General features: G+C 35.1%; 1 protein-coding gene across 15 annotated transcripts in view; it reads right to left on the bottom strand.

Moving 5' to 3' along the window:
* SOX6 (SRY-box transcription factor 6) overlaps nt 1-15,397 on the bottom strand; it is a 329,755-nt gene that overhangs the window by 53,990 nt on the left and 260,368 nt on the right. For all 15 annotated transcript variants that reach the window (XM_071762378.1, XM_071762369.1, XM_071762370.1 and 12 more), the window contains 3 exons: nt 8,058-8,207; nt 4,043-4,223; nt 1,281-1,471 (listed from right to left, as the gene is read on the bottom strand). In XM_071762378.1, coding sequence (XP_071618479.1) covers nt 1,281-1,471; nt 4,043-4,223; nt 8,058-8,207 — 522 coding nt within the window. The remainder of the gene's footprint in view (nt 1-1,280; nt 1,472-4,042; nt 4,224-8,057; nt 8,208-15,397) is intronic.

A 15,397-nucleotide genomic window follows, 5' to 3' on the forward strand; every position in this document is an offset into this window, starting at 1 on the left:
GCCCTGAAAACATAGGGTCCTGATTCTTCAAAAGAAACCAATCCAAAATTGCAACTATGTTATCAAAGCTCCTCTGGGATTATGACAGAAACTATACACAATCTTCTTGGCATGCAATTATTTCAAAATTGTGTTTTTTTAATTGAAGTGATCTATCATTCCCCATTCTGTCCCTACCTCCCCCCCTCCATATTTTGATCATCCTGCCCATCATTTTTAGAGTAAAAGAAATATATCATAATGTTAAAATTGAAAGGTAGAGAATAAATGGGGAAAGAAGAGTATTCTAGAATTCTGTCTGGGGAAATTATGCTTCTGGTTTTATTTTCTTTGATACTTGCTAAAAAAAAATACATTCCTTTAGTATTCATGACTTATTTAATTCTTCTGTTTTCTTTAGGATAGAGAGTGGCGAAATATCATAATTTAAAATGACTGATTTATATCCCATTCTTCTGTAAATCCTGCCTTTTCTTGCAACTACAGAGCAAGGATAACAGACTAGCATACCAAAAGTAAAACCAGAGTACATATGACACCTTTTTCCTGCCTTAATGGTTCACTACATTGTACATGCTACAATAAATAAACCCAGAAGGATTATATAAAGGCACTGAGAGATTAACAACAGATTTTGCTGCTGGTGTTTTATTCCTAAATTTTAAAAGCTGCAAGTGCTACCATGAAAAGTCTCTCCACGCAAGATGGCATTTGAGAATGATGTTGTTTATATTTGTTAAAGAGTTCCAATTGACTCTGCTATACTTGCAAGTAATTTTTTTTTCCTTTGACTGGCTGATGTATCACCTTAATCTGGAAGCTGTTCATCAATCTATATTGCTATTAAACAGCATAAAAAAATTTGATTATTTGCTGATTTACTGACTCCACTTTAAAAGGTGATAGATGAAATAGAAACTTGGTATATCAAATATAAGACATAAACATGGTATTGGAATTGGTATTGTTCTTTTGAGAGTGGTTGGATTGATAAATATGCCAAAAAGGCAAAGATCTAGTGACCACTAACAATGATACCTCAAACCACTTAATTTTCCACATTTTTATAAGCGTGCTTACAGCTTAATGCACAGGACTCTTTTGGAATGCTGTCATATAAATGTATAGAAGTTTGTAGCACAGCACTGTGAAGTGTCAAGATGTATCTTACATAAAATCAGGCATGGATAAAAGCTCTAAAAATAAATTTTATATAAAAATAAAAAGATTTTGCATGAAAAAGAACACATGACAGACTGTGTGGCAATGGGACACATTACCTTTTCATTCCTGCAGTTGTTTACACCCATGTTATTCATGGAGGGCAATTTTCCATCAACACCATGCGGCTGCTGCTGCTGCTGCTGCTCCCTTTGGATCTGCTCTCTCATTTTTCGAGCCTCCTGAATGGCTTTCATTACTGTGTCCTGGTCCCCAAATAGGGCAGGTGAATTAAGACTGGAAAGGATATCTAAAAACAAAGAACACACTTTATTTAGGTGATTATCCAAATGAGAATTCTAGGTAAGCACTCAGCTCTCAACTGTTACAGCTGCACCCAGGTAACATCTGCAAAGCAAGAAGAGTGGCAATTGTCTGTCTGAAGGCTGAATTAATCTGTAGAATTAATTGATAAGCCTGTGGACTTTTGCTGTTACAAATACAACCACCCATTCCTGGCACTGCCTAATATGGAGATATCTGAGCATACTCATGGATGCAACGTGCAAAGTTAAATATATGCGTAAGTGGGAAGTCTTTCAAGTATTAATTATAATTAATAAAATTAATGAAGAACAAGAAAGAAATCTTGTTTACTTGGCCATGAAGTTCTCTGTCAATTTTTAGAATTTCTTCATTGGGAGAACCATCAATTCACACATTTAGATTTTGAGTTCAGAAAGAACATCCACAGGTACTTTTGGGGGACAGAGCTTGTTATTCCCTTGACATGAGTATAAAGCCCTAAATCAGTAGAGAAAAAATGGCTTTCTTTCTATCACTCAGGACAGAAAGAGAACTTTTTAAACATGCATCAGAGTCACATTAAACATTCCTGTCACATTTTAAAATGCACGGTAGAGATGCAAGATGTGTACTCCAGATGCAGTTTCTGGTTTGACACCAAAAGACAGCAATTATTTGGTTGTGTTGCTGTGATGAAGCTCTAACTTCATCTACCTGTTCCTGCATGGGAGTATCCTCTATACCACTCATGGATAGATTTGTGTGCATACATTCTAGGTAGGAAATGAGAAGCAAAGGTCTTTTTTGAAAACTCAGAATTTACTAACTTGTATACTTACTAAAAATCCACTATTGAAAAAAAAACAAAAACTAACAACAACAAAAAAAAACAAACCCCAAACAAAACCAAAAGTCAGCTGAGTAAAATAAATATAGTAAATTAAACCTCAAATCACCCTAAATTCTGTCCCATAAAAAGGGTGAAGATTAAGAGAACTGAGATGTTTCCTGTCTGAATGAAGCACCCCTCTACAAAATAAAAGTAACCTATTAGACAACAGTCATTGTTCTTACAGGGTAAAATTTTCAATGTTATGACCTTATTCAGTATTTGCATTACTAAAACTTAGATTGAAAGTCTTCTAAATTTATCATAAAATGGAGCAAAAGCTCCTACATTGCCTGCTGATTTTTGACATTTCCCTTGCTTCCTTCATACTTAAGGATTGATGGGAAAAGTTTTTATGACTTTGTGTGAAAAACATTCACACCTTAGGTGTATCTTCTCTGGACAGTTTTCTGGAATGATCTATGACTTCAAACTGATAGCTACTTTTTAATGTTTATGCAGTGATAGAAAGAAATAAATTGATGGGTAGAATATCTAGATAGTTGCAGAAAGTACCTTTCAGGGATCATGATGTTCCCTCCCAAGTGTTTTGAGAATGGAACAAATCATAATTTTTTATGTATTTAACCTATGTATTTAACATATCTGTTCATTATTCACAAGTGTTTCTATATATTTTACAAGTACACTTGAGCTACAGATTGTGAATAAGTACTCTGTACTTTTTCATCACTGTTAAAATTTACTATTTGAACTTTAAGTCTGATCATCTACATTTTGCAGATCTTCATTCTGTTTCTTGACTTGTTAAGGTAGTCTTCAAACAAAGCTTTCAGATCCATTTTTTTTCATTTCTTTATTTCTTAGTTAAAGAATCTTGACCAGAGGTCAAAAATCCCATATTTGCAATCATATGAAATAGCTAATAAATAATAAACCCTTAAAAAAATAAAATGAGCCAATAATAAACTCAACTGGCTGGACTAAAGCTTTTCTCTTTGTTAAAACAAACAAACAAACAAACAAGCCATATGGTCTTGGTAAGCTGAACTTAACACCCAGAATGCAGAGAACTCAACCTATTTTAGGTCTTCTGGGTAAAACTAGTGGTATATTTGGGCTAAATAGCTGAAAACCAAATATGGAGTTACCTTCTTTCCTGGCTTCTGGTTTTCTGTAAACTATTACGATACTGAATGTTCTGTGACTGTGGTGCAACAAAGTGCTTGAAAAGGTATGTTACACTGTTGCACATCAGTACACTAATCACATGAGCCATTATTGTGTATATATCTAGTATGTAGCCAGGCTCCATGTGCATGAGAAGATGTTTTTTTGTTTTTTAATCCAGAGGTCAAAATGCAAAAGTTTGCATGAATACCCAGTTGATATCTTCAGGACTGATACTCATACAAACCTCTTTGACACATATTACACATGCATCTTTGTTTACTTACATGTATATATTTGTAGATGCATATTTCTGACACTGTATATTTATTTGCTATAATTTTTCTAGATGTACATCACTGCTGCATCATTTTGGTTACTCTTGTAAAACCATGGCACTTGAGAGTTCATTCAAACTTTCATGCAGTTTGTTTTACCATTTATATCAGAAATCTAGGCTCAAATATCTACTTAATTCAACATGAAGTGTGCTCAAGCTGAGACTTTAAGTAGAAACTTGCCAGTTTTCTCCTTATGCCGGGAGAGATTTCTTACCTAAAGAGGATCCTCTTCCCAGAGATCCACCAAGCGGGCTGGGGATGCCACTCTTGGTTGTCACTGTCACTGGACTGCTTTTACTTGCAGGGAAGAGGTTCTGTGTAGGAGATGTTGGGGATTTCACAGGTTCAGCTGTTTTGGGTCGGGCTGACAGATTCAGTGGCTGGGCTGCTTCATCCTGCAAGAGTTTAATGTAAATAATTATTAGGAAAAGACAAATGAACACATAATTTTGCAAGCAGCAGTTACTTTACACCTCGAAGACAATACCATGTTCTCCAGCAATAATAACAAAAGAAGCTAATTATCTCCTTCCTTTAAGATTCAACTAAAGGAAACCTCATTAATTTCTCCGTGTTATGCTTCTATTTACATTAACTATGTGGCTGGATCATTCTTTTTGCCAAATTAAAATTTGAATTAGCTCACATTACAGCTTAATTTCCTAATGTGTTTTCAGAGATCTAAATTAACCTAGGGCATTTACTAAGAATTATTTTAAAATTCTACCAGCTCAGTAAAGTTTTTGCATTGGTTCTAGTTGAAAAGTTCCTGGCACTATAAAAATAAGTTATGTAGCTTACTTTTAAATGCATTAGAAACTAAAAAATCAGAAGTACTTCTATGAAAGAATAATTTGGAAACCCTGACAGTTCTTTGGCCCACATTTAATGCTGCTGCTAACTTATACATTCCATGCATCTTATTTTGAGTGCATGTTTTGCTTAGTAAAAGAAGGTATTCTGTTCCCCTGTAACAGAAGATAAGAACATAGCTGAGTTAAAATTCCTTGACTTACTACAGTATGAATGCATACAATATGCATATAAAAATATTTTTATTTTCTACTAATTTTATATATTTTACAATATATATATGCAAATATATCATGCATTTTTAAAACAGATTTTTGTAATATCAAGAATCTTTTTCACATAAGTCCTGTTCTGCTTCTTGTTTTATAATTCTCTAATTATTTCTGTATTCTGTAATTATTTCTACTGTATTCAAATGTTAGTGTATCTGCATGTTTGCTTGCATAAAGACAAGGAATATTATTGAATGATATGTAAATCTAGTATCAGCACTTTTATATCTTTTGATACTTTTCACTTGCAACTATGAAGAAATTCTCTCTGACATATCTTTTGGGGGGCAGAAGTCTATTTTAGAAGTATCAACTTTTGGAGGAAGACTCATTCAAGCAATTAATTTCTTTGATCAGGATAGGTATTTACAAAGTAATCTTATTCCTCTTCTTTGTGCTTATTCCTTTTAGCTTAATATGTTAAGTAAGACAAAGCATTTGGAAAACTGTGAAACACTGACTTTCTGTAATTGAAGAGCCCAGTAAGACAGACCTCTCACTTAAAATATGCCCAAAGCAGAATTATGCTGCATATGAGAATATTTTCCATATTTTAAAACACTGCACTGATCACTTCAAAGCTTAAAAAATGTATTTCAGAATACAATAATACACTACAATATCTCACGTTTTCCATTCTCCTTACTGTCAAGCAGTGGTTTAGCAAAGTACATCTCTTCATACACAATGTGCCAAACAGAGAAGTGTAACAAACAGGCATTTATAATTCCATCATATCTGCACTTTTAAAGTGTTTCCATGAAACTGCATCACATTCTTATTCTGCATTGAATTTCACTGTGCACAAATGTGTACATCTGTACAGAGTTCAAGTGAAAGTGGAAACAAAAAGGTAGAAGGGGTACAGTCCCTTCTTGTGCTTTGTGGCCAGGCTTACAGGCAAGTTACTTCCTTGCACAGGTACAAAGTGGATTCAACACATTGCTCTGAGAGTTCAAAGCTTCTTTAAGGCTATGAAGTTTCCCAGGCTAAGTACTGTGAGCATGTACACATACGAATCTCTGCTACCATGTTCACTTTCTAAATAATTTTCTGCCTATTACTGATATGATCACATGAAAAAAAAAAACTTTAAGCACTACCAGAAACTGTTTGTTTGTACTTCATAGGCAGCATTCCTATTTCTACAAGGCAAGCTAAAAACTGGAAAACATTCTGGTCATTGACTTAAAAAGAAAACAACTGTCATTACATTTTGAAAGATTTGAATCTTGTAAAAGTTTCTATTAGTACTATAAATAATGCATGTAGTATATAAAAACAACAGTTTAAAAACAGAAAATATAGAGGAATGCATTAACCTCATAACTGTAATATCTTATAAAGGTAAAAATTCACAAAGACAGGATATAGGTACCAGCATATGCAAATGCTTTTATACTAATAATTATTTTCTTCTTTAGCCATTACCATTTGTCCACACGAAGCACTTGTAGTTTTAATATTTACAATGCAATAGTGTGCTTGATAAAAATAAGAACAAAAAGGTTTCTTCTTTAATTAACATGTGTTTCAATCCATTCAAGTTAAATTATGTAGGGAAACCCCCAAGAATTTGCATGTGGTCAGGTCTGTAATAGGACTCAGCTGGCCACAAAGATTGAATGGTATTGGCCTTAGTTTAAGGAGATGTGTGCTTGAATTTAACCAGGGAAAATTTTGCTCATATAATAAAGGTTTGGTTTGGTGTAGATCCATTTGGCTCACTCACTTATGAGATTACTTTTTCACATTAAAGTAGTTAGTAGTATACTCTCAATACCATAAATCAGGGGTGTTAGGTATCAGTATACTAATGTAACTTTGCTGAAACAGTTGGGCTTTGCTTTTGGTGGCTTCTGTATTGACCATAACAAACTCTGCATATGTGGTAAATTTCACTGACTGCTCTCAGGTCTGGCATTGGATGACAAGAGGTAAAATATTAGACTAATGCACATCTACAGTTAAGTGAATGCTTTGCTAAATAAATGTTAGATCTGCCCATAATGGAAGAGTTTTTATTTATTAGTACTCTCAGCCTAGCGAAAAAGTGTCATGGAAATTTATCAGCCCAGGAAGAAATATCTACTCACCCACACTTTACCAAAGTGATTGATAATGAAAAATCAAATTATATTTTAATCCCATGGAAAAAAATTAAAAGAAGAAACCCTTATCTCAAGTGAGTAAAATCTTATTTGAAGGTAAGGACTGTATGCCTATAAGGTGCTAGAAGCTGGCAAGAAAACCACATTTTCTCTCCCCACAGTCACTACTATTTGTCTTCTTTAGATCTGTTGCAATAGTTCTGCATTTATAGTGCTATCATTCAAACTGGTAAAACATGGTGGGGTTTTATAGTTTGAAGTAAATTATTTCTCAGCATTTTTGGTCCCATGAAATTCAGAATAACCACAGGAGAACACAGCAATAAAAGTCAGCCAGTTCCACTCAAAGGTACGAGCTGCAGATTTCAAGGAGTGCACGATGTTCATTTCAAGCTGCTGGGAAATGCCATGTTGTAGCTGCCTGGTTCCAAGCAAGTGAGAATAAGCAGGCAGAAGCATCCACCAACAGCACAAAACCAACAAGGAGCAGCCCAATTCTCAGCTAGCTGTGTGAAATCATCAAAAGTCACATCAGCTGGCAGTGACACAATATTTTCCCGAGTCCTGTATTACATCTTATTTTTTTGTGAGATTTTTTTTCCAAATTGTAGAGTAAGTGTAGCTAGAGATTTGCAAAAGAATTAGAAGAAATGCAGCCTTTCTCGTGCTCTAGCATTATAAGGTAGCACAGTATCTGAAGATACTCAAAAGTTCAGTGTGAAACAACTGATGAAATGGATGCCATTAATGCACATTACCAGATTACAAACTGAAATCTTGAAAATATTGCATTTTACAGATGAATCTGTTCTGCTGCCTGTGGCAGAAGAGGGATGCCTGATATTTTTGGAAGCAAGAAGTGAATGTTTTCTCTTCCCTTCTCTATACTGATAAGACAGTGTTAAAACTGAACATTTTATTCAAATATTGAAGAACCTTCATGTGGTTCAACTTCCAACTGTGAAACAATTTTAAAAATCATTTAATTGCACTGCCCTTTTCAGACACAGACTTTTTCTTTAATGGAAAATACCTTAACTTGAGTTACCGGGCTGGTCCCTCTCTTCTCATTTTTAATCCCAGTGGGTGAGAGTGCCCCTGTCGTATTTGGTGGCTGTGGAGTAGACGGCATTTTGGCTCCAGGAGAAACTTGCATGCTTGCCAGCTGAGCTGCATACAGTTGCTGGAAGACAAGAATATATACAATGTATTCCTGCAAAATTCCTAAAAAAAGAAGCTGTAAATTTACATAATTTTTACTGCTCTGCTGTTTCTCCTCTTAAAGGAGTTGCAGAATTTTTTTCAGTAGTTTCTTGCTTGTGGCTTTTCCCTTGCTATTTTAAAAAAGAAAAAAAAACAACTTGAAAACTCCCACACATCAACATCTTATTTTCTTCATTTGACTTGTAGCTGATTTATTTTTTCCTTCTTGCTAATGATGTTCATAGTAATGAACTAAAGGTTATACTGAGTCTTAATATTAAAAACAAAATTGGTAAAATTATAAGGTTGATTATGACAGGGAGGTATAAAACCCCTGTTAGAAAGAATAAAGCTTCAGGTCATTCTGTTCTTACCCTGAAATTACCCACCAACTCCAAAACTTCTACTGGGAGAATCATTTGCTACCAAAAGGCAATGCTCTGTCTTCTCTAGATAGCAAATAAAGTCAAAATAGGCAACAGGGTATGTCCCCCTCTTGCTGTCCAGTGATTGTTATAAAATTAAAAAAATTTATAAAAATGTAAAGGCCTTAGAAATTCCTGTAAATAGTGATGAATGTACAAAAATACCCTCATGGAACTTTTCAAAAACTTTAGCTGAAACATAGGAAAAGACACTACATGTATATTAAGATAAATTATTCCCACCAATCTATAGTGTTTACTGAACAAAACTGAACAGGTTTAATTTCCTTCCAGTGACCAAATTTAAACCCTCACCTTGAATTATCACTAGCAATAAATTTTCACCATAAACAGGGAAGATCCTAATCCCTCTTCTACACATAAATCTATATAAACTTTGCCTTATTAGTGAGAAAAAAGCCAGGTGGTTTGTATGTAATTTCGAACATTACTATCATTCAGATGGACAAATAAAAAAAATTACAGTAATCAAAAGCAGACCTTTCAGCACATGTAATTAAATGAAAGCTTAATAAAGAATAATTTGCAAGAGCCAGATGTGCTTATGTCATAATTGTTGCTTTCTTTGGAACATTTTTTCTAATATAACAAGCCTCCACAGAACTGAAAGTTACACAATACTGTAAGCTGGGTGACTCAATGGCTAGACAAATGCACGAAGGAGGTGCAGATTGAGAACTCTGGGTGACAAATGAAGAATCTTGTTTGCTGGTTTCTTGCCACCCCTTTCAATACCACACAGAGGCTTTAAAAGAATCACAGCTCAAGACTGTGAAATCATTTTTGATCTCCAGGACATGACTGAAAGCTGGGAATTTTTTCTGGTTTCAATTTTTCTAGTTTTGGTCAAGGTAGTATTTTTTCCCATCTGAAAGCACAGCATACAAAAGTAGCTAGGGCTATTTTTCCCTACTATTGGGATCTTACCCCTTTTAGCATATTCTTCAGATTATGCTTGCTTAATAGGATGCTCTGTTTATATTGATGTAAGAAGCACATTTCACAGACTTCTGAAAACCTGCACATTTTCAGCTCAGAAATAATCAGTGACTGTACTGTGAAAGAGATGCTACAATAAACTTGAATACAATTGAAAGACAGACTGCAGAGACTATAATGGCTTTCTCAGTGTGCTGTACTTTGTCTATTAAAATACTTTTCCTGGCTTGTTTGGTGGTGTTTTTTTTGTGGTTTCTTTAGTTTAGTTTGCTTTTTTTCATTTTGTTTTGTTTTTACTTAGAACCAATGTAATATTATTTCACCTATCTTGAGAAGGTGACTTAGATTTTACTGAAAGTAGACTAAAACTTTACTACTTAATGTACTGTGTAGTGCCCTTTCAAGAGTGAGAAAGGAATTCTATGTAAAAACAAATCCAGTTTTATCAACTAACGTTCAAAACAATTTTCCTTGCCCTTCTCATGTAAGCCAATGGGGCAAGGAAAATTTGTGTATGAGTTATTTCCACAAAATTCTGTCTTTCTTAGAGGACAAAGGTTGATAGTCAAGGATAGCAAGCAGAATATATAGTGTGGTGGGTTGACCAGGGCTGGCTACCACACACCCAGCCAATCTCTGTGTCCCCTTCCTCAACAGGATGGGGGAGAAAAGAGAGAAATACTCAGGAGTTGAGATAAAGACAGGGAGATCACTTACCAGTTACCATCATGAGTAAAAGAGATTTGGCTTGGAGAGAATTAATTTAATAAAGTGCTAATTACAATAGAGTTGGACGATGACAAATACAGGCAAATAATGAAATCCTCCATTCCCGCCATTTTCTCAGGCCCAAGTTCACTCCTCCATTTCCGACATCTCCACCTTCTCCCCTCTGACCTGCCTGCTGGTGGGGCTGTTCCTCACACTGTTCCTCACCCTCACTGCCTGCGTGACATTTTGTCCTTTCTAGAGAAAATGCCTTTTACCAGAGGTGCCACAAGCTACACTGTCAGGCGCTGCCCTGTGGTGAGGCTGCTGTGGAACCGGCAGGAACCGGCTGGAACCGGCTACGCCCCACACGGAGCAGGCCCAGCTGCCGCTCCCCACTGCAGCGCTGCTCCCACCAGGCACGCTTGGCTAATGGAGCCTGTTAGTAGCCCAGTTAGCCATGGCAAGGAAGCAAAAATATTTATATCATCTCTAAAATCTGCAGCCCATGGTGTACCTGTGTCTGGATCAATGTGAAGAGAGATGCATGACCCCAGTCAGAGAAGGGCTGTCGGTCACCTGGGACCTGGACCCAGCAGAACTGGCAACTGAAATGGCTACAGCACTTCAGCTGATGGGTCACAGAGACAGCAACATGAGAAGTGAGCTGTTAGAGGGGATATCAGGAAGACAGTTTGGAAAAATAAAGGTGAAAAAGCAGAATAAAATTACAATTACACAACACTCTCTTCTCAATGTGTTATCTGTACTGCAAGTAGCCCAAGGAAGAAATATTTCTAATGGGAGACAGAGAATGACAGAGTTTTTGCCTTTTATATATAGGTCTGTGACTTAGTGAGTTACTCCAAGGTCATAGCACCATCTTTAGCCTGGCATTTCTAGAATTTTGTTTTACACCATAAAGCAAATGTAAAAATAAGTAATAGTAAATAGTTTGCTTAGACTTTAAAAAAAAACTGTTCCAAAAAATGAATGCAAATTAGAGAACTCTCACTAGAGCTAGCAATACTGCTGTGAGGACTGGGAACCTGCATAACTTTTTTTTAAATACCAGTTTCTCTGGAGCACTGATCAGTCTGAAAAAATACCACCATTGCAGGAAAAAAAAAATTGATGTTTTTGCTAATACTGCTGTTGTGGTTCAAAATGAAGCACACATCAAGATGGTCAGCTTGTGACAAGAGTAAGAAGAGAGGAAAAATCCGAACACTGGACGACTGTTGACTGTTAGCTTTTAATTCTCAAAACTTTTCAGTTGAAATTATAGCCTACTGACTACTGGGTAGAAAATAAAAAAGTTAACCTACCAGAAACATATCTTCTTTTTAATGTATGCCTAGTACATACTAGGAGAGCATTTCATAATCCTTATGCCAACCAATGATACAGAAGGCTATTGATTACAAATTAGATGTTCAAAACCATCAGGTATTCAATATTGTTTTAAGAAGTCTTAAAAATGTAAATCTTGGGTTTTATTCTTTTTTAAAAGGTCACTGAGATTCTTACAGTTCACCTCAGCGTCTAAATAGAAGTAGTGATGATTTTGAGTTACTAAATTTTCCTGCATAGTTAACAATGTTGAAAAACAGCTCACTCAGGGAAGGTGAGCAAGGATGGAGTTTTACAGTTTTCAGCATCAGGTTTCTTCTGATGCACTACTCTGACATCTTAGAGTGGGATTTTGAAATGTCACAAGTCTCAAGGCAATGGCAAGCAAAGTCTCACACTTAGGCACCTATGAACTTACAAACTTATGGTCTTAAGAATTTGTTATTGAAACTTTATGCCAGCTGTAATCAACAAAAAATCTGAGGGGAATTTATGGAAGTTAGAGGTCTGAATTATGTTCATCTACCTAAAAAAAGCACAGAACAGTGGGAAAGCACTGCACTCAGCATGGGTACAGCACAGCACAAGTACAGACTGATTTTTTTACCTGGAAACAGTAGAATTCATACCAAGCCTTTGCTATAGCTTAGAGCTACAATCCACGAGGTATTTAATAACTAAGATAAATAATAATCTCGGGGGGGTTGTATGGTATTTTCTGCTTCAGAAATTACTTATGGCATTTGATAAATTATTGTCCTTTCATTCTCTTTATAAAAAGGATCATCCATGATCTAAAATTTTTCAAAAAAATATAACAAAATAATAAAAGAACACCTTGACTGGTCCAAATGTTAAAACCTTTCTTAATGCCAAGCAAGTTCCACACTGCCTTTGCAAGATATTTTCATGATACAGGACAACTGCCTTGGCTGCCATTCTTCATTCACACCCTGCCAGAAGACAAAGGTCTTACACTTACACATCCCTCTCACAGATTTCAATATTTTTCAAGCGTTATTCTATTAGTTTTCTCAACTAGCTTTCAATAATCTAAACTTTTTAATTAGCTCAGATTTCTGTATTACTTCTTTTGCTTGCATGTAGGCCTGTGACATTCCTAGACACGTGTTACACCAAAATTCACTGAGCACAGCAAATGAGCACAGAGCAAAGCTTTCTATGCACCAGATGTTTCCTTTTTTTTTTTTTCTTTTTTTTTTTCTTTTTTTTTTTTTTTTCAGCAGCAGGAACACTGATGCTTACCTCTTAGGCTGCAGCATTTATGTCTAAACGAATGAATAAAGGTGAATAATTTTGACAATCAAATGTTACATAAGTAACACATGGTGAGGAAAATAGAATGGGCCTTAAATCACACAGCTAAGGGAGATCTGCAGTGACAACAACTTGTTAACTTTGTGACAGGCTGTTTTACCACCTAACACAAAATTATGATAATCATAACTTTCTTGCCAGTGGCTTGTCAATGACAGGTCTTATGGAAAAAGTTTATTTAGAGAAGATATTTCAATAAAGAGGTAGTGATCAGCTGCTGCATAGGAAAGAGACTGTTTATATATATATATATGTTTATATATATATATATATATATATATCATCCCATGGAGGAAATAGGGAGAGCAGTTGCACTTGTATATATAAGAACTAAAAGGCAAGGGCTAGAGACATCTCAACTGATTCTTGAGACAGATTTTGGTCACGGAAGTGGGGATATAATTCAAATTAAATTATTTGCAGCAGAATTCTGAAGAAACTAGCAAAAGCACTACGTGAAATAGAGAAAAAATAAAGGGAATGGTTGCAATAGTCAGTTCATCAGATAATCAAAGTGCAGGTGATGAGGGCTGGCCTAGCAAAATGAATTGCAATGGATGTACTTGAAAGATGCCTCACAAAGACATTCAGTAGATGGCTTGATTCAAAGAGAAAGAAGGGGTCTGTTCTAGAAACATTTACCCTTTTATTTTATTCTACTAGAAGAGTTAAGACTAAAATAAAAAGACATTCTCCTTTTTTTTGTATTTGTACATTATTTCTCCAAGGGTTCTAGAAATCATATGCTGATAAATTTTGATGACCTTGGTTAATTTTAAAGCCTTCCATTACTAAAAATTCAAGTCTTATCACTTCTTCATCTTCAACAAATACATTTGCTACTGTAAGTGAAACTGAACAATAAGACTACTGAGAATCAAGTCAGAATCCTTATTTGTCAGCATTTTAAATGAATTGTGCAAAGCTGAAATATTTATAGAGATGAAAGTTCAGCTATTTAGACAATGAGTAATTTGGTTTCTAAAGATGAAAAACTCTAAGGAGTGACTGCAAGTGCTGTTGAAATCCTGCACTACAAGAGGTAATTCAGTTATTTTTTTTCCATAATATATTTAGTACATAATGTTGCAAGGCTATAATTTCAGAATTTTCCCTCTGAGTATAAAGCATGCAATAATAATACTTGGAACTGTCAGATCACAAAGGGTTTTTACAAGCTCACTAAAACCAGCACCGTGTTTTCTATTTCCAGTGCACATTTCTGAAGATACCCAAACCAAAAAATACCACCTGTGGTGGGACTGCTTATTTTTTATTATTGTTGTAGTGGCGCTAAAAATAAGTTAATACTTCCTACTTTTGTTAAGTAAATGTCATATTTTTCTTGGCATGACTTTTGCACCAAATACATTTAGTGACTAACAGTGCAGATGAGACCTCTACACCAAGGTAAGAAATGGAGTTATTTGCTTATGTATTTGCATATTTTTAAACTAACACATGGTTGTTTTTTCTCTTTAAGATGATTTTTATGGAGATCCTTATAATGAGAGGTAGGTTAACAGAAAATGACATCCAGAAACAGAAGACAGCCTAAGTAACTCATCAGCAGCTTAACCATGTGACAAACCCAGGGGCAACTCAAAGGCAGCTACTGCCTGTGGAGTCTGCCAAGAAGCCAGATGCCATCACCAGAAAAACACCTTCCCCAGCTTGGCATCTGTGTTCTAGCAGTGCTCTCCATGCAACAGGAAAAGAAGAAGTAGAAGAAAGAGAAGGAAAGGTACATATAAACTTGTTAAATTAAATGAACATACACATGAAAGCAACTTTTACTTTAATTTAAAACCAAAAACTTGGAAAAATCAATGCTGATGAAAGCAAGATCCCTTCAAATTAAGACAGAATATTTTATGCTAAAAAAGTGTGTTTTCTTTTGTTTTAAGATATATTTTTGCAGGTGCTACCTGTTAAAACAGTGTATTTAATAAAATTTTTAAATGAAAATTGGATGTTTCAGTTAAAGCAAATGTTAACAAACCAAAAAAAAATTACTTTTACAGATCTATTCCTGTGGGCCAAGCACTCCTCTCATTTCACATGTCACCATGCTGTGCTATTTAAGAATTAAGAAATATGTAACAACAACTTAACTCAGTTTTATGCAAAACAACTGATAACTATTTGGCTTTATACTAAAGCCAAACAGTTGTATCAGGCTATATCTGAAATGGAATTGATCAAGTACAGCTATATGAAATTGGATTCACAATTAGGGCAAAAGTATTTACTCTAGAAATATAAATATTAAGTATCAGTACACTGCAAATATTTTTTCTGTGTGATAATGCATGTAGATGGTTTCCTTTAAAAAGCATCATTCTTTTCTTTCCCCTGTTTGTACATGCCTAACCTATGTTAGGAA

The sequence above is a fragment of the Heliangelus exortis genome, chromosome 18 (assembly GCF_036169615.1).
Source record: "Heliangelus exortis chromosome 18, bHelExo1.hap1, whole genome shotgun sequence".
Lineage (NCBI taxonomy): Eukaryota > Metazoa > Chordata > Aves > Apodiformes > Trochilidae > Heliangelus > Heliangelus exortis.